The following is an 18351-nucleotide window of genomic DNA, read 5'->3' as shown; positions in this document are numbered from 1 at the left end:
CCGATTACACTTCCCTCAAGGACCGTAACCTGCCCCTCTGTTTGATGGTTGTATAGATGTTGTGATGGATCTTAACTGCATCACACCGCAGCTCTACGGGGTTTTGCTTTGAGAGAAAAGGTTTAGATCTGTCTGATGTGGGAGGTTTTGTCCTCAGGTAGATTTTTGAACTGTGTCGTGATACATCAGTACTGCCAGGGTTAAAGGTGCAATATATAAAAAACTTAGTTTACAGAAATACCTTAAATCATCAACATAATTTGAAGAAAGTAGTTTTGATGTCCTGTGTTAAAGAGTTATCTACTGAGGTTAGCATGCTAACCAGCTAGCCCCGGCCCATCCTGTCTTGTAATACCACTATACCTCAGTGGTCTGATAGTCAGGCCTCCAGTAACGGTACTGTTGTGACATGACACCCTTACAGAAGTCCAGGTGGCTCGTTTAAAGGCAAACTTTCTGAATAAAGTGTTTTGATGCTTCTGCAATATTTACATAGCACCAGGACCTGCTTTATAATCAAAGAAGACATGGAAATCTCACTTTCTACAATATGGGACCTTTAAACCCAACAGGACTATGGCAGACTGTAATGTAAATACATTAATTAGCCATTGCAGACTAAAATGCTGACCAGAAATATTATCAAAAACGGGGTTGATTATATGAAAAATCACTTTCCTATGAGAAAGTCTTTTGGACAGTTCTTACATATCGCACCTATAAGTGGCAGAACAAAAAACTTCTAAAAGCCAAAGAAATTGCAAAATTGTAAAATGAGCAAGGCAAGATATTCACTTAAAGAAACAGCTCTGAGGCACTGGAGGGTAAAAAGCACAGATACAATAAATCAAAATATAGAGCATTTTTCCCCCTTTCAGATAAAATTAAAAAAGGTAATCTACCAGATTTTAACTTTTTCAGAGCTTTGCAGAAGGAATAACACCATAACCATGTTATGTTTAAGACTTCCTCCCCATCTATTAAAAACTGGTTCTGCTACAACAACAAATTCCCAAAAAAGTATCTCTGACCCGATAAAAAAAAAGCCACAAGCTGCTCATGAGGACATATTCCCAGTGTCCTCAGGACAGAGTCAAAGCTGCACATCATTTCTCCCTGAAAAACATCAAACTCACAGTTAAATATCTAAGTTGTATCTGGTTCTTGAAAGAAAACTCTGTCCTTGTGACCCTTTGTGATCCTTCACTGACCCCTTAGTCATCTTTAGGTGGGCTCTGTTGGGACGACTCAGCAGGGTGAAGAGGAGACCTGATCATATTCGGGGCATTTGAGGAGAGCGGGGTAGCTGGCGCTCATCTGGAGTGAAGCTTCACTGGAGATGTCGGAGGGACTCCGCCCACGTGACCAGGCCTCCGGGTGGAGGAACTGGCCCGAGTGGTCGGAGCAGTTGCTGAGGCGAGGGCGGTAGAAACTGGGGTGACGGGGCTGGTAGATCTCCTCTGCTGAGTAGCGCTTCATGAACAGGTAGACGGACATGACGCCTGCACTCTGAGGGACGAAGCCAACACAACACAATGAGCTCATGAGTGATTTCATGTGAAAGAAACAATGTAATTTATAATATAATGCTCCATGTTCCACTGTAACATCATAAAACTACAACCACCAGCAGTTTAAACAAGTCTCCACACCAGAAAACAGCTTATTTTATCATAAATCACCACTGTCACTGCTATTATTTGTAATAATCACATTAATAATGAATGTTAAATACTATTATTTATAACAATTACACTGATAACAGAGAATGTTTGCCATTAATGTAATGTAATGTTGCAGTCCTACCACTGGAGGGCAGTGAACGCACACAATTCTTCATACAGTTTTAGAGTAGACACAGTGCTACACTTTATTGGCTTGACTTGCACAATGCAACGTCCCTGACATAGTATAGTTGTGACATCACAACTTCACAGAAGTCCCAGCAGCTCATTTAAAGCCATTTTCTGAATATTGACTGCCTGCATCTCTCTGTAGATTGAGCGATTTGATAGTATCACAGCATTTTTATAGCACCTAGCCCAGCTTTATAGTCACAAATGACATGGAAATCTCACTTCAGGATCTTTAACTCATTGTATGTTTTTTATGCCATGATCACAGCAGCACTAAACAGTCGCACAAGCTGTTTGCATCTATTCTCACCTCAGTGAGCAGGAAGGAGATGGCAGCGAAGGCAAAGGACCAGCCGTACTTGTAGGTGAAATAGGCCTCATTGCTCTTAGTCCTGTTCAGCATTTCATCATTAATACTGGAGATGTACAGCACCAGACCCACCACCAGAGCCAGACCTGAAAGAGGGAGAAAAGTTAGTATTAGATTAAAAAAAACAACAAGAAGAGAGGATGTAAACATGAGATAAGATGAAAGTGTATCGGAGTACCCGAGAGGATGAAGAAGATTCCCGAGACAAACGCCAGGATGGTGCGGTGAGGCCGAACATGCCCGATGTTGTTGAGGACAAAGCCGATGAACATGAAGAAGAGGCTGACCAGAGGGAACGGAGTGGCTGAGCGGATCATCTCTGAGGAGAGAAAGAGAGCTGATTTTTAACTCATTCAAGTTCAAATTACTGTTTGCAGAAAGATACTTATAGACGGATGAACTTCAGATCCATCCCAACTGTATGGGGACGTAACGGGTCCGTCGGGAGGAAGGGGGAACAATCAAACTTGAAATGAAGATGGAACAGACACTTTATTGCCATCTGCTCGTCTGCCAAATTTGTCCTTAAATGGAGTACAATATCAGAGCTTATTACACTGACTCACTCGAGTGCCTCTCTCCTTGAGTGAAGCCTCGACACTGAGGTACACTGAAGGACTTGTGAGGCGAATTGTCTGTGAAAACGTAATAAGTATTCTGGAGACGAGCAGTCCATTATCAACATGAGGGTCCGGATGACTCAGACTCATCTGTCTGGCTATATTCCGATGGTTTCTTATCAGAAAAAACAAGTTTTCCCAGTAAAACACTCTCAGCTATTTATGTGATATACCTCAAAGAGGCACCTTGAGTGAGTAAGCCTGGAGCTGCTGTTGAAGGTTGGAGTTGTTACTCACTGAGCATGTTCACTGTGGACTCTGACGTCAGCTGGACATTCATGGGCATGATGTACGCTATGGTAAAGCAGCGACCGGTCTCTTCGCCTGATGAGGAAAGAGACAGAAATGTTTTGAGACGAAGTGAAGAAGAGAGGAGGAGAAAAAGAGGACAAGACGTCCAGAAGAGGCACGCAAGGGTCATTGCGGGCCAGACGAGAAGAAAGGGACAAAGAGAAGCTCAAACTCTATTCTAGCAGCTAACAATGGCTAAAGGGCAGGTGTATATACTGCAGAGCTGATGGGGGAATTGGGAGCAGGTGTGCAGGTTGGTGTGGAGGTCAGGTGATGGTAAAAGGTGGAAACACACTGAGGACTACTGCAGGACAAAAAGGGACATATAAAGAAGGAGACAGGAGGGACTGACAGACTTATGGTAGGGAGGAAATAAAAAATACCGTCGTCATGTTAACAAAGGACATGGAAAAAAAACAGTTTGAACATTTTGACTGATACCACGTTTGTACAGTAAATTTGTATGTAGCGGGTTAGCTTAGCTTAGCTTAGCATAAAGACTGGACATATTTTGCTCAGTGGGTTGCATCGTTTGCATTTTATTTCGATGCAACAGTGCCTACATGTATCGTATCCATCAAATAAACCAATGAAATAAAAGATACCAAAAAGTGAGTCAAGATATGTACACACTATATCATTATGCCAATAGATTTTAACATATAAGATGTTTTTTCCCTCTATTTTGACATTTATTTGATGTAAAATTGGTTTCCTGTATTTTCAGTAGACATATTCAGGGTGGTTTTCCCTCCCTTAAACCTCGATGCACCATTTTCCTTAAATTTGTCATCAACTTTTTTTTTTAAATAAGTGTGAATTACATCAGCTCCTCATTATTATCACTTCAGCGTCTCACACACACACACAGACTCCAGCTGGAATTTTCCACCAGCTTATTCTGCAGCACGACGAGATGACATCTGTCTCCGGAGACGTGTAGGTGCGAGTTTATGTGTGTGTGTACATTTAATCATTTTGCAGGACTGATTGTACTCTGAATGCAGCTTGAAAATACACTTTCTATCTTTTTGCTCTTTCTCTCACTCTGCCTCGTCTTCCCCGCTTAATCACAACCTCACACACACACACACACACACACACACGGACACACACTGATGAAGTAATTGTGAATGTCATCATGTGTCAAAGCTGATGCAGTGACGATACGTCAGTGTGACAGGATCAAATCCCTGCTGCCACATTTAGATGCTGCACAGTACAAATGAACTCTGTGATCCTTCCACTCTAAAATCTAACACCATCACATGCATCTGTGCCACAATCTTGATTTACACACAATTAACTGCAAACACAGCCAGACTGGTTACTGACCGGCCAGGAAGCAGACCCTCCAGAGGCCGGAGTGCAGCGAGGTCTTGATGGCAGTGCTCTGGTTCAGAGGCATAATGATGCCCTCCTCCAGGTACAGCCAGTAGTCGGTGCTGACTGCCACTCCGAGCAGCCCCAGGCCGCTGATTGCAAAGACGCTGCTCAGCAATGTCAGGGCCTTCCTGCTGCACGCGCTCATGGTGACAGTCGGGGGGAAGCTTCCAGCAGTCAGCAGCGATTTAAAATGAGAAAAGATGTCCAAGAAGCAATCTGGAGGAGGAAACAGAAAAGAAGGCAGGATTACTGGTGGAAGCGCGAAGGAGGCTGTATATGGAGACCCAAAGTGTCAAATACATGAATAAATACATGTGGAGTTTATGAAATGAATAATCATATGAATAAATACAGACAAAATGAATAGATGTAATACACGAATGATTATTACTTTGAATAGTTTCATTTTGCTTCTTTTCACAAGCTTTTTTGCTTTTTCATTTTTATTTTATCAATGCAGCTGTTTTTGAAAATATATATATATATTTTTTATTTCACTGTTTTAGTTCATAATGCCAAAGATCACTTTATATCTAAGTGTGGACAAACAATGTTTTTTACTGATATGTGATTGGTTCATTCAGACCAAAGCATCAGCCAATCACATATCAGAAAACATTGTAACATTGTAACAGTCCCTGATGAAGCGGCATTATGAAATAAAACGGGCAATGGGGAATAAATGTTGAAATAAACAGACTGTGGAACAACCTGTACTAACATTTCACAAAAATAACACAAGTTTTAAAGGAATAGTTTTACATTTTTAGATGAGAAGATTTATTCCACTGTCATGTCTCTATGCTAAATCCTGCATGTTTGTAAGCTTAGCTTAGCATAATGACTGGCAATGGGGTAAACCAGCAGCTGTAAAACTCATTAATTAACACATTATATCTTTTTTTGTTAAATGGACACAAAAGAGTGAGATTAAGAGACGCTGATAGGTGGATTTTGTTACCTTCAGGCAGAGTCAGGCGAGCTGTCAGGCTAGCAGTTTCCTTTTGTTGGCAGTCTTTATGCTAAGCTAAGCTAACAGTCTGCTTGCTGTAGCTTTATATTTCGCGTACAGACCTGAGAGTGGGATCAATCTTTTCACCTCACTCCGGGCAAAAAATTAAAATTAGTAAATAAAATGTGTTGAACAAATGTTACATATGTAAACCTGGTTTTATGAATGAGCGTGAACCTGTTATCATGTCACTCAGAGTTATAGCCACATGGCTACAGGTTCACTTCAATGAAACAATTAATTTGGAAATTGATTTTAATATTTCACAAGGATTTTCAAGATTTTCTTTCTGTATTTTCTCCTAAAAATATTTATTTTGTTGTGTCTTTAAAAAAAAGTATCTAATTTTGAACCCTCTGGGTCACCATACAGTAGGTATGGACTGTTTGTGTCATTAGAAACCCTCACTCGGCTGCAGTTTTCTGGCTTGTGTGTCCACTGTTTTAGCTCCTGTATGTTTTTGCCACAAAGAACAATTCGTACTCAGCACTGCCTTTTGGAGAAAGAGACGTCACCTCCCTGCGTGATTTATCTCTTGCTACACACACACATGTTCACAGTGTCACATGCAACGAGTTCAAATTCATACAACATATCAGAGAAACCACTCTCCACTGGACTCTACTAATAAATCAGCAACCTTTTACAGCCTCTTTCAGACCGTTAATGAGTATTCTTCTCTTCGATTCACCACGACAAACTGTCAGGGTTGTGCAGATTTATCATGTAAACCAAACCGTAACAACCTCAGAGTGTTTATGCATGTGATGCAAGGACATTCTCAGGGTCTGTGAAGTGAAAGGTGGAGAAGAAGGTAGGTGGAAGGGGGAGGATGATGAGGAGGGAGAAAACTGTCTGCTTCATCTCTTTCTCCTGTCCACATGATATTCAAGCTGGAGAGAGTGAGGACGTCAAATCTACTCGTCATATCGAGCAGCTTATGAAATGTCAGGGCAGCCGGGCAACTGGAAGAATCAATAGCATCTTTGTTTTGTTGTTCTGGTACATCTAATCCAAATCGATCTTGTGTGACTCCATCAAAAAATGAATTTTCACATCTTATTTTCAGTTTAGGTGTTTGGAAGCAGACAGAATGGGCAACTTTCCACTTAAAGTTGCTTTTATTTCCAATGTGTGACCCCCGTGCACTTTAAAATTAAAGTGTAAAAGTCACAGTAAGTTATTATTCAGCCCATGTCGCTGCTAACTCTGTCCAACCTGTCACGAAAAATAATGAAATCAATAATAAACCTGTTTGAGCCTCCAGACTGGGAGACATTAAATGTGTCGCAGCCTTCTACTGTGAATACAAATGCTCACATTATTTGGGATTCAACACAGTGTTTTTGACATTTTACTGCCGTGATTCAGAGCAGAATCCCTCGAAAACGGCTCTTGACGAAAAGGTGGGACGCTCATAAAAGAATTTATAAGTCAGAGTGGGGATTTGGCAGACTGATCACATAGTAAGACATCATCTGCGGTGACAGGGCCATGATCTAAGATGCATTCAGGACACGGACAGGGAGAGGCTAATTTGAATGTAATTTGGCAGTTTTACTAAGTTTTAGTTCTGTATGTTGTTTATTTAAGTTGTGCACCATTCTTACAATGATAATGCCATTTTTTACCCTTAAAATCTTTTTGTTTTGGCCTTTGAGCAGCAAGAATTTAAGCTGCTGAAAGGTGCTCCACTGGCAAGGTCACCTCTCTTACTTTTGAGGAGGCCGAATAGCTCACTCTTTGTTGTGTCCTTGTTATTAGTCCTTATATGATCAAAACTGTTATCTTTTTTTATTACCAAGTGAGGGTAGAGAGTTTGCTGGACTTGACTCAGAGACATCAGAGTCTCGAACCTCCAGGCCACCACAAAGGATGCTGCAGCCGAGAATAATTTCACCTAAAATCTGGAGATGTTCGAATGTGTGTACCTCTCTTTAAAGGTGCAATATGTAAGACTTTTTAGTTGAAAACATTTGAAAAATGAACTAAAAGCCTCAAAAGAACGTGAAAAATAACGACACATTGTGTTGCAGAGATATCTATTTAAGTTAGCGTGCTAGCCATCTAGCCCCTCCCTGTCCGGCAAAGCCCATGTGCTTGCGGTGTAAACACAAACACACCCCTGGAGCTCTGAGCTCCCAGTCCGGACCCCTATATGCACGGCTAACCAAGCTAACAGCAGCTACAGTGAGCAGCAGTTAGCGGTTACTTTGGTGATATGCTGCCCCATTTTTTTGTTGGAAATATGAATAAGACAGCCGGCCAAATCTTACATATTGTGCCTTTAAAACATCCACTGAGTGATGAATCAGTTCACTGTGAATCCACAAACACAGAGTGTGAGAAGACAAGCGGAGCCACTACACGACTATAAATATAGTAGTCATGACTGTGGAGCCTGAACGCATCCACATCAGATGTCTTCACCATCTGTATGCCAACATGTTGAGGCTCCTCATGGACAACTTTCAACGCGAAGTAAACAGATAAAAACAGGAGAACAGAAATACTCACACATGGAAATCTCTTTCTCTCACATCATCAGATATCAATAATCTAAACTGTCCATGGTACTGAGACATGACAGTATCATACAACTGAAAGCAACTGATTAGGCAGTACAGGTATGTGTGACTTCCATTAAAATACTGAGTATAGTTTTAATGATAACACCTCAATGTCAACCTTGAAGTACCATGATGCTCCTGAGCCTCACAGTGCATCCATGCCAGCCTATTATTCCAATAAAATACCTACATTCAAAGAAATGTTGTATAGTAACTTACCTCAGCATCATCCTGCGACCCTCAATAAACTCCAAACAAACATCAGATAAAGTAAAAACACTCAAAACACACCATTTTAAAATAATGACTCCTTACATACTGTGTGATCCGTCCGCTCTCTGCGCTGTGTTTCCTGCACCTGCAGCAAAGACTGAGCTGAAAGTTGCAGGTTTAAAAAAAACCTCCACACTGTGACTCTCCGTCGATTTGGTCACGAAGTCTTCCAGGAAACTGTGAAGTGAAGCCGCGGAGAGAAGCTTTCAACACCGACACGATGCAGCAGTGAGTCAGTTTTAACCGAACAAACCGAGGAGGCTGGTTTCAGCTGCTGGATGCACATACACAGAGGGAGGGAGGGAGAGGGAGAGGGAGGGAGAGGGAGAGGGAGAGGGAGAGGGAGAGGGAGAGGGAGAGGGAGAGGAAGAGGGAGAGGGAGAGGGAGAGAGAGAGAGAGGGAGAGAGGGGGAGGGAGAGGGAGAGGGAGAGGGAGAGGGAGGGAGAGGGAGAAGGAGAGGGAGGGAGAGGGAGAGGGAGGGAGAGAGAGAGAGGGAGAGAGAGAGGGAGGGAGAGGGAGAGAGAGAAACAGAGAGAGTGTGTGTCTATGTGTGTGTGTGTGTGACAGAGAGAGAGAGAGAGAGAGAGAGTGTGTGTGCGTGTGTGTGTGAGAGAGAGAGAGAGAGAGAGTTTGTGTGTGTGTGTGTGTGTGTGTATGAGAGAGAGAGAGAGTGTGTGTGTGTGTGTGTGTGTGTGTGAGAGAGAGAGAGAGAGTCTCAGGACCAAGGACAGCTCCACTCAGCTCTGACAGGAAGTGAAGCAGCTGCCTGTTGATGTGATTGATATCAAGTACGCAGGAAGAAGAGAAGTACCTGTAGGTGCTGCAGACAGACTGAACACTTGAGCTGCACTCACACTATGAGGCTCCTTCAGAGGGTTTGTGTTCAACACCTGGTCCGGTGTGTAAAGTCAAACTATGGCATGTTAACAAAACCATTATAGATCAGTGACAAGTCATTACTGGGGACAACTTTGAGTTGATGTGATTCAGTTCAACAGCTCTGCCCTTCATTTTACCTTTACAGAGATATAATATTATGAATTATTTTATGTTAATAATAAATACAAGCTTAGTAAATAACAATGGTAGGCTATTGAATTACTGTTGGGCATAAACATTCATAGAAAAAATGACCTGAGAGATGAGAGTTGGACCAAATGACTTCAGTCTCTTATCTGCTGACAGGTGATTTCATGGTGGTTAGGGACCGTCTGAAAATGACTTATCACTATGTTTCACTTTTTAAAAAGTGCATTATAAAATATATTTTTGGACCCTTCCCTTGACTTAAAAAATGCAAAACCTTCCGCTAATATCTTAAAATATATAATAAACATTTAACATTGAATTGGTACAACTTCTTTTATTGTGTAATCAAACTTAAAGGTCGAGTGTCCAGGTCCAATGAACACCACTCGTTTCACCTTGCCCTATGGTAGCTCCTAAAAACACCAACGGCTCACTCTCAAATCAGCGTTTTGTTTATCCGTTCTGGGCTACTGTAGAAATATGGCGCTTGCAACATGGCAGACTCAGAAGAAGATGACCTGGTCCCTCAGTAGATATAAAAGGCTCATTCTAAGGTAACGACAACAGAACAGTTAGTAGTTTTCAAACTGCCTTACAGTCCCCCTTTTCTCCTCCCTCCCCCCCACATAATTATCATACAGTCCCTTGATATAACAGCCACTTCAGACTTAATGAAACGAGCAGACGAATATTTTTCATACTTTATTCATACACAGTATTCATCATACCACAATAAACAGAGGAACAAGAAGAATCAGGTCAACAAAAGCAGGGGGCAGTGAAGGGAAACACGTACAAACATCCCTGTGGCTCTAACTGTAGCTTGTAGTGGTGCTGTACCCTGACTGGCCTGGTTGACATGTGATTATCTCTGTCATGGGTCCAAAAGTTGATTTTCAATTCTCAATGTGAGACATGTAAACATTCAGTTTTATTCTTAACCTTACAAAATCTCATTTTGGTCCAGATGTGACTGCTGCGACATCAGTCTACATGTGAAGTAACTCATTCAGGGGTTTTGGGGGCTGTCGCCTTCCTAAATTTGGCAGTTTCATGAAACCTTATAGCTTTGTGTGCCTCTCTATTAAAAAACACTGCCGGACACACACGTGGCTGGAGACAAAAAGAGTTTGGCACCAGTGAACAGAAGCGTTTTTTACACATATTTGTCTGCTTATACTTCAGCTATTTAGTCAAACAAGTCGGGCTACATGACAGCGAGTGAGGAGGAGACGATGAGCAGAAAAAAGCGCACGATGCCGGACGGGTTTGTCTCATTCTGTGGATACTCCATGCTCCACACCTGGGGGGGAGGGGGATCTCTGTATCATGCAGGGGTCTTTCTCATGCTTATACCTTCGCCTCACGCATGCACACAATATACGCAAGAAAGAAAAGACATGTCACAGCCACCGAGGGCTTTGAACTCCTCGCAGGAGTCGGCCCTGAGACGACCAAGGCAAGAGGGGATTCGACGGTTTCACGCACAGAAGGTGCTGCATATTCTCCATGACACTGAGTAGTAGAAAATAATGGGTAAACAGTGGAAATACATATAACAAGGTTTGCTGATACCAAAGCTACCAAAGAGTCAGCCAAACGTTTTTTAATATATATTTATATATATATATACTCTTCTTCTTAGGGGAAATCTAAACATAGAAATGTTCAAACTGTCTACGGTAGTAAAAGCACATTCAGTTCGTAGTATAAAATCCGCAACTTCTCTTTTTGAAACATATTTACAAAAAGGAAAAAGAAAAAAGAAAATGGCTGACATACAACAGAAGGTTTCGACATCTCTCTGGACATTAAAAGTTAAGCCAGAACATAAAACAAAAACTTTTTTTTTCCCCCCCGAAACTTTTCTTTCAGAACAAGACGACAATTATATATCAACGTAGTTTATACCGTAATACTAAACTTTACAATGATACCAGACGTGTACTGCATCCTAGAGTCTACTGCTCGTACAGAGTCAGAAAGTAAGCATGCAACAGAGATCTGCTTTGTGCATATGGAAATCTTTAGACTTTAAAACACTGTCTCTTTCGATCCACCCTTTTCTGACCCTATAGACTGAACTCACCCGCCCGAACTGAAAAAGGCCTGGACTGCTTGTAACTGTGAGCATAATGTGCTTCTGTCGAGTTAGATATAGTGTAGTTCCACGTCCTACAAAACAACAGATATAAACACCCCCTGTTTAAGGGTTTTCAGTATGTTGACAGTGTTTGGAAAGCCAGAGGGGAAAAAAACATTACCAGGACTTTAAGAATAGAAATGTTTTTCCTTCCACTTCTACTTTGGCACTCATGTAACAGTATACTACCTCTTTTTTTGTCTTTTTTTTAAGTATATAAGTATAAAATACACGTGTAGCGGTTCAGAAGTAGATAAAGCCGAGAAAGAGCAGAAAAATATGTTCCGTTCTTGTCGTGCATTGCAGCTTGTTGCGCAGTAAGATGGGGCAACATGAGTAGGACGAGAAGGAAAAGGGCTTGCATCTTTAATACCTAATGAGATAGTAACTGATTCACACATTCATACACGAGTAAAAGGCTGCAGGTTCGGAGAAAAACACAGATACAGAATCAAGAACGTATCATGAGATGTTCGGGGGAAATAATGCAAAAAAAATCATCAGTGCCATGTACTTTCTCCTCGCCCACAAACATGGTTTCAACACTTGGCTGCACTCTCCTCAGTCATCGTTAACTAGCAGACAGAATACTGTAGAGGATGGTATGAGTCTTTTGACAGCGGGACGTCTGTGGGAGTTTTGGAAGGATCCTGTAGTCAGCGACAGTCCATGCTTTTTTTGGGGGGGGGTTTTTCTGCTCTCTCCTCATACAACGCTGTGCAGGGATGGATGGATGAACTGAGGGTTCATGTAGGAGAAGCCTGCAAACTCGCTCTGGTCGATGTTGGCGATGACCAGCTGGTCGGGAGGGGTCAGCACGGGCTGCGCACGCGTGAAAAACTTGTCGAAGTTCTCCGCTCCTTTGCCACACTGAAAGAAAAAGAAAAAAGTCACATATGGGAGTTGTTATTTAATCTCTGGACTGCAAAGACTACACAAGGAGGTTTTGGTTAAAGGCACAATATGTAATTTCGGGGTGAAATTTTGTAGTCAAAAAACAAAACAAAACACAATGGCTCCATACTACTCGTGATTTTAATCTCCAGAAGCCCTGGGATACCAAATTGATGTTAAAAGACAATTTTTACACCCACTATGCACAGCTGAGGTGCACGCTAGCACTTTTAGCGTAGCAGCTACAGTGAAACTTTAGAAGGGTGTAAATAATGTCTTTTTAAATCAATTTGTGATCTCTGGGCTTCAAGAGACTTGGATTAGACTTGACAAGCTATATGACGCCATTTTTCTGATTTAGATACTGACTACATTTTCTTTTTTTTGGGTGAAATTATCCTTTAAAACCACCACCATCGCTGATGAAAATCTAGCCACTGATGAGGTAATTGTTTAAAGTTTTATTCAAGTTACGTTTAGTCTTGTTCTTTTAACTTCCTTCCTCACTCTCTGATTCTCTCCCATATGTTGCAGCAACAGGCTATTTCATTTTATTTGGGATATTGTAAGAACACAACTCAACAATATTTACATTATATTTAACAGGTCCCGTTTTTAGACGTTTTAATGAAAGAATCTTACATATTATATCTTTGACAGTACAGGATGGTGGGCTCATGGCTTTCCCCTCATGAGTCTTTTATTAGAAAGCTTCCCAACAGTCCCAGAGGGAAGGTGGCGCAGGAGAATGTCGAAGCCCGATGTGTAGCTGGGCAGAAGTTGTAATTAGATTAGGAGCTAACCCTAAGCATCCACAGTGGAGGTCATCAGCATCAGTGCGAGGCTCCGCTCGGGGCCGTCATGTGTCTCAAGCAGCTGAATATATATGCTGTGTGACATGCACAGTGTCAGCCCAGGCACGACACTTTCACGAGGAAACGAGGCAAATTCCTCCAGAATGAGTAACGCACGACAAAAACAAATGCAGAGTTTACAGAGGATTTCAGTGCCTGCTGTTTGCTACACGTTCAGCATGTCGGGCCGCTCTGTAACATTACACAAGCCAAGCCATCGAGCCTCAGATGGATCTTTGTTTGCCAGCTCCTTCAGACCAATTAATGACGCAACGTATAAGCTCACAACTGTGCTACGCCACACAAAGGGCCCTGAATGGATGGATCCAATTTTAGCTATGTTTCCCTCCCCCCTCTGTGAGTGGAGACTGGTACATCCGCTGTGTAACCCTGCATTTACTGTGGCCCTTGTGTGGAAGTAAAGGGAACTCTGCTCTCAGAGAGATATTTTTAACCCTTGATGGAGGTTCTTGTGTTGCTTCGGGCACTGTGGGCAGCGAAGGGGATGGAGGACGCGGGGGTCCACAAACAGAAAAAGAGTGTTTTGTGGTGACAGGAGGAGGTTTAGGTGTTGGGAGGAGGGGACGCGTGGCAGCGGTTGTGGGGCTGCTGGATGCAGCTGGTTTCCAGCCTCAAGCTCTGCTGGGTGCATGTTAACCAATACACTCGGTAAAGATGAATGGCATCACAGACATACATTATGCACCCATTCAGGCATACACACTTAAAGACTCTCAGAGGAAGTATTTCAATTCTGCGGCAGTGGTTCATTCAGGAATGACGCACATTATCTGGTTATTTGCCTTTTTATAGCACACAAGGAAATAAGCAGGAGCATTAAAGAAATAAACACTGCCGGATGTTTGATGGTTATTGGTTTCTGTCGTCATCATCATCTCGCTCTGCATCCGGAGATATCCACCTGTTTAACCTCAGACTTATGCATTACGCCATTTGACTGAGGTACAAACATCACTAAAGTTGAGCTGCAGCTTAATATAAACAAATGACTGAATACATTGTAACGTTATGCACCCTGCTTTCTCACCTCATTCTTGTTATCACAGCATCAGCATCATTGCATTGCCACTGAGTCATTGTTATATGGCTTAAAAAATACAAAGAAGTGCAATAATGAAAATGAAATGATGAGGACCCTTTGGTATGTGTGGCCAGATTACATTTATGAAAAGAAAAACAATGATCACAACAGTTGCTCTTGCCTTTGCCTTTATATTTGTCAACATTTGTAAACTTTCTGGACATTTTCTCAACATGTTACTGCTCATACGTACATTGAAATAGTTTTGGCTGCTGTAATCATTCCCTTTGATTATTCTGGCCTCAAAGAGATCTCTTCAGTTGATCCTCTGGGCCAGTTTAGGCCAGGAGGTGACAGGTTCAGCTAATACGAGCGTTGAAGAGTTTGAGTTAGATGAAGCATGTGGCCTCAGTATTTAAGTAAGTTACAGTGTTTTTAGTACAACATTTGTTATTTTTGTTTCTGTCTGTGGAAAAGCAGATTCAATTTTAAAACTGAAGACTGAGCAAGCTTTCCTTGAGACGATTTCCATGGAAGGAGCTGCCGCAAATCTTTCTCAAGTTGACAATGAAGAGCGACAGCTGTGGAAGGTCATAATCGATATTGCTCATAAAATACCTACCTTTCTGAGACATACGCCTGATGACACATAAGCAGCCCATGTCAGACAGCTTGAACTGCATTGTATTTTATCAAGTTTGTCCTCTATGTGCTCATGTCATTATGCAACAAATAGTCCCTCTTTTTCTTCTTTTTCTCTTTTTTTTCTTTTGTATCTTGATGTGGATATATGTCTGACCTGTAAAGATCAGAATTTAAGAATAAATGCACTTTTTTAAATTTTCTACACTTTATTAGTTATAATGATTGAAAAATAATCATTATGTATCGAAAGTAAAAAGTAAAAAAAGTACTAAGGGTTGCATTCAGCCCACGAGCTGCCAGTGAGCAACATTTGGATGAAGATGGTTGAAGCTTGCAAAAATGACAATGAGACACACAATAAGACAATAAGCACATGACTGAGTGACAAGACATGCATCACATGTATTTGACTACCTTTAAGTTGTTTCTTTTTTGGGTAATGTTGCAATTGTTAGGCAAAAACAGATATTCCTGTATGAATATTTAACTAATAAATAGTTTCTCAACTGATTGCAGATCAATAATATTCCATATACAGTGATAGAGGATGACTCACTGTTCAATTTGATCTCTGAAAGCACACATACACACTCACACTCACCACTTTGGGTTTGAATGGCGGCTGGATCTCTCTGTTTGCCAGGCGCTCCCAGTCGATGCGTCTGAAGAAGGCCTGCTCCCTGATGTCCATCTCCCCCTCTGGGCCACAGCCGAGACGCTTCGACGGGTGTTTGGTCATCAGCTGGTGGCAGACAGAAGAGGACGAGTAAGAAGATGTGACAGAGGCAGTTAGCTGCTTGAGGGAGAGAAAAGGTAAAAATAGTGAAGCAGAGAAGTACAGAAGAGAGAGAGTGTGTTAAAAAAAAAAATCTGTGGAGCGATCAACCATCTACTTTCTTAAAAATCGTCTTCTTGCACCATCACATCAACGACATTATGCAGAGGCAGACGGACACTCACTGTTTTCACACATCAGGCTTTAAAATAGTCGCAGGAAATTACGCCGTCTTCTCACGGCTCCATTTCTGATCCAGCAGCCACTTTTAATTTCGGCCATGAATCATTTTTGCAAATGAGATATGAAGCAAACAATAAGCGGGATCAGGATTATTATCTCCTCTGTCAGCGGCTCTGAGATGATGAATGATATTTTTCGTGGCGGCATGCAGCTACAGGGTGTAATATCATAATAAATGAAGGCGGGCTGTATTATTAAAAGACTTGGTGGGACTGTGCCTGGATCTTGATTGAATCTCTTCTAGTGTGAAAATTGACTCTGAAAACTCATTTCCTTGTTGGTAAATAACCATAATCATGACAAGCATGTGATGTGAAGTGCTGCACAGGTGTGAGAGGAACAGGTGCTGCTAAATACAGAAACGTTCTCCAAAGCAATTGAAATTTGTTGCTTGATTGTCTTGAGGGAACGTTTCCCCTGAGCTGCGTGTAAAAACATTTACCATTTACCAAAAACCATCTTCTGTATCAAGAGTTTTACAGTCTGTTTTAGCTCCTGTCTCTTTAAGGACCTCCGTCCTGAATACCCAGTCTCCTCTGATTGGTCAGCTCACACACGCCTGACCCAGCACCGCTAACAGCAATGTGCAAATGCAAATGTGTGACATGGCGAGGTTAAGCGGGATTTATGGTTCTGCGTCAGGTCGACGGCGTTCCTACGCCGTAGCTACGCCGTCGACGCAGACCCCTACGCCAAACATCTGCGTCACTTGACGCGCACCTCCCAAAAATCCTAACTACGCGTCGAAACGGCGCAGACAGCAGGGACATGCGACGCGGACCTCGAGGGCTGTGATTGGTCTGCGTTACATCATTTCCGGGTCGCAGCGTTCAAAGGACGTACAGACCACCTCCTCACACGTCTTCTCCTTCGTTTGGTATTTAACATTTGCACTAGAAGCATTTGTTCTTCAATATCGATCAGCTCCAGCTCCAAAAGTATCCTCTCTCGCTCAGTCGCCATTGTTCAATGTACTGTTTACCAGAGACCAGCCGTGTTCACTCTCTGGCGTAACCGGAAAGTAAACACTCCAGGTACGAATTCATGCGGTTTCGTTACTCAGCGCCCCCTAGCGTTGTGGCGGTGAATTACCACGCGATGCATAGACACCGCCGCACTACTATAAATGAAAAATCACGGCGATCATGTTCGCCGACGCCTAGGCGCACAATCGCCGCGCAAGCATAAATCCCGCTTTAGGGTTAGGGTTAGGGTTAGATGGGAGATGGGAAAACACTATTAAATTGCATTATGGGAAATGTAGGATCCTGTGTTTTTATAGTTTAACATACAGAGCAAGGCAAAGTCAGGATATCTTTGCCTCTGTGCTTTCAATTTTGATAATTCTTTCTTAAATCTGCCTCTCACAGGTTCTCCAACTTAATTGGAGTGTAATACAAAATCTGCAAAAACACTGAAGAGCCCCTTTAATTTCCTAACTCTTTCTACCATCTGTGGTCAAAACACTGTCATGACAGAATAAAGAGACCACAATTAAAGTAGAATAGGGAACTGGGATTTCTTTTGTTGCACAGCAACAGCAAAAATGTTGGCCAAAGCTTTTCAAAACAGTCTATTCTCTCTTGTTATATTGCCAGGCAACAATAATTTACAGTAAATGTGACAAAATAATGGATTATGTATGTACATTTCAAGTCCCTGCAAGTACGAATCCATACGTTACTTACTCCTTTGCAGATGGACACAGCTTCTTTGGACATGGACTTGGGGTAGGACACATTGTGCTCCATGATGGACTGGAAGAGCTCGTCTTCATCCTCTCCATCAAACGGTGGCTGAAGAGAAAAGCAAACACGGGTCACAGAGTTCACGTAAGTCAGATGATGATAACTTAAGAGTCTGAGGATTTTTCTGTGAAAACTGACAAGATGTGGAGGTGACAAAGTCGCAAGGTGAGCTGAGCAGTGGGAGCAACACTGGATGTCGCACCTGTGTGTTACTCATAATAGATACAGTCTTGCTGAAGTGCTGCTTTCCTTTATGTGTGTTTATCTCACCTTCCTTGTGCTTCTTTCGTGCGTGTGTTATTACAATGTAATATAATAGGAAATTTGTTTTTTATGCCATTGTGACATTGTTATGAAAATTAATAATCAGTTATAAATATAGCAAAATTAAGTATTAAAATACTATTTTTTGATGCAAACTACTACTCATAACAGTTAAGTGATGTTCTTTAATTATTTTGTGGAACTTTATGTTTATTTTTTTTTTTATTAAAGATGCAATATGTAATTACAATTATTCGACACCTGTCAAATTCACACTCCAAACAAATAGGAGGCAGCATATTACAGCTAACTGCTGCTAACTCCAGCTGCCGTTA

The 18351-nt window shown here is 41.9% G+C and overlaps 2 protein-coding genes across 3 annotated transcripts in view; both read right to left on the bottom strand.

The window, feature by feature from the left end:
• Positions 1–399: 399 nt before the first annotated feature.
• cacng5b (calcium channel, voltage-dependent, gamma subunit 5b) lies at positions 400–4668 on the bottom strand. Its single transcript, XM_073494749.1, has 5 exons — positions 4473–4668; positions 3084–3170; positions 2405–2545; positions 2167–2312; positions 400–1509 (listed from the first exon to the last, which is right to left on the bottom strand). The coding sequence occupies exons 1-5, from the start codon at positions 4666–4668 to the stop codon at positions 1249–1251; spliced, it is 831 nt and encodes a 276-aa protein (XP_073350850.1). The 3' UTR covers positions 400–1248.
• Positions 4669–12256: 7588 nt separating this feature from the next.
• prkcab (protein kinase C, alpha, b) overlaps positions 12257–18351 on the bottom strand; it is a 99059-nt gene continuing 92964 nt past the window's right edge. For both annotated transcript variants that reach the window (XM_073495366.1, XM_073495367.1), the window contains 3 exons: positions 17693–17800; positions 15588–15728; positions 12257–12421 (listed from right to left, as the gene is read on the bottom strand). In XM_073495366.1, coding sequence (XP_073351467.1) covers positions 12257–12421; positions 15588–15728; positions 17693–17800 — 414 coding nt within the window. The remainder of the gene's footprint in view (positions 12422–15587; positions 15729–17692; positions 17801–18351) is intronic.

Source organism: Pagrus major, chromosome 23 (genome assembly GCF_040436345.1).
Source record: "Pagrus major chromosome 23, Pma_NU_1.0".
NCBI lineage: Eukaryota > Metazoa > Chordata > Actinopteri > Spariformes > Sparidae > Pagrus > Pagrus major.
This window is presented reverse-complemented; position numbering and strand designations above follow the sequence as displayed.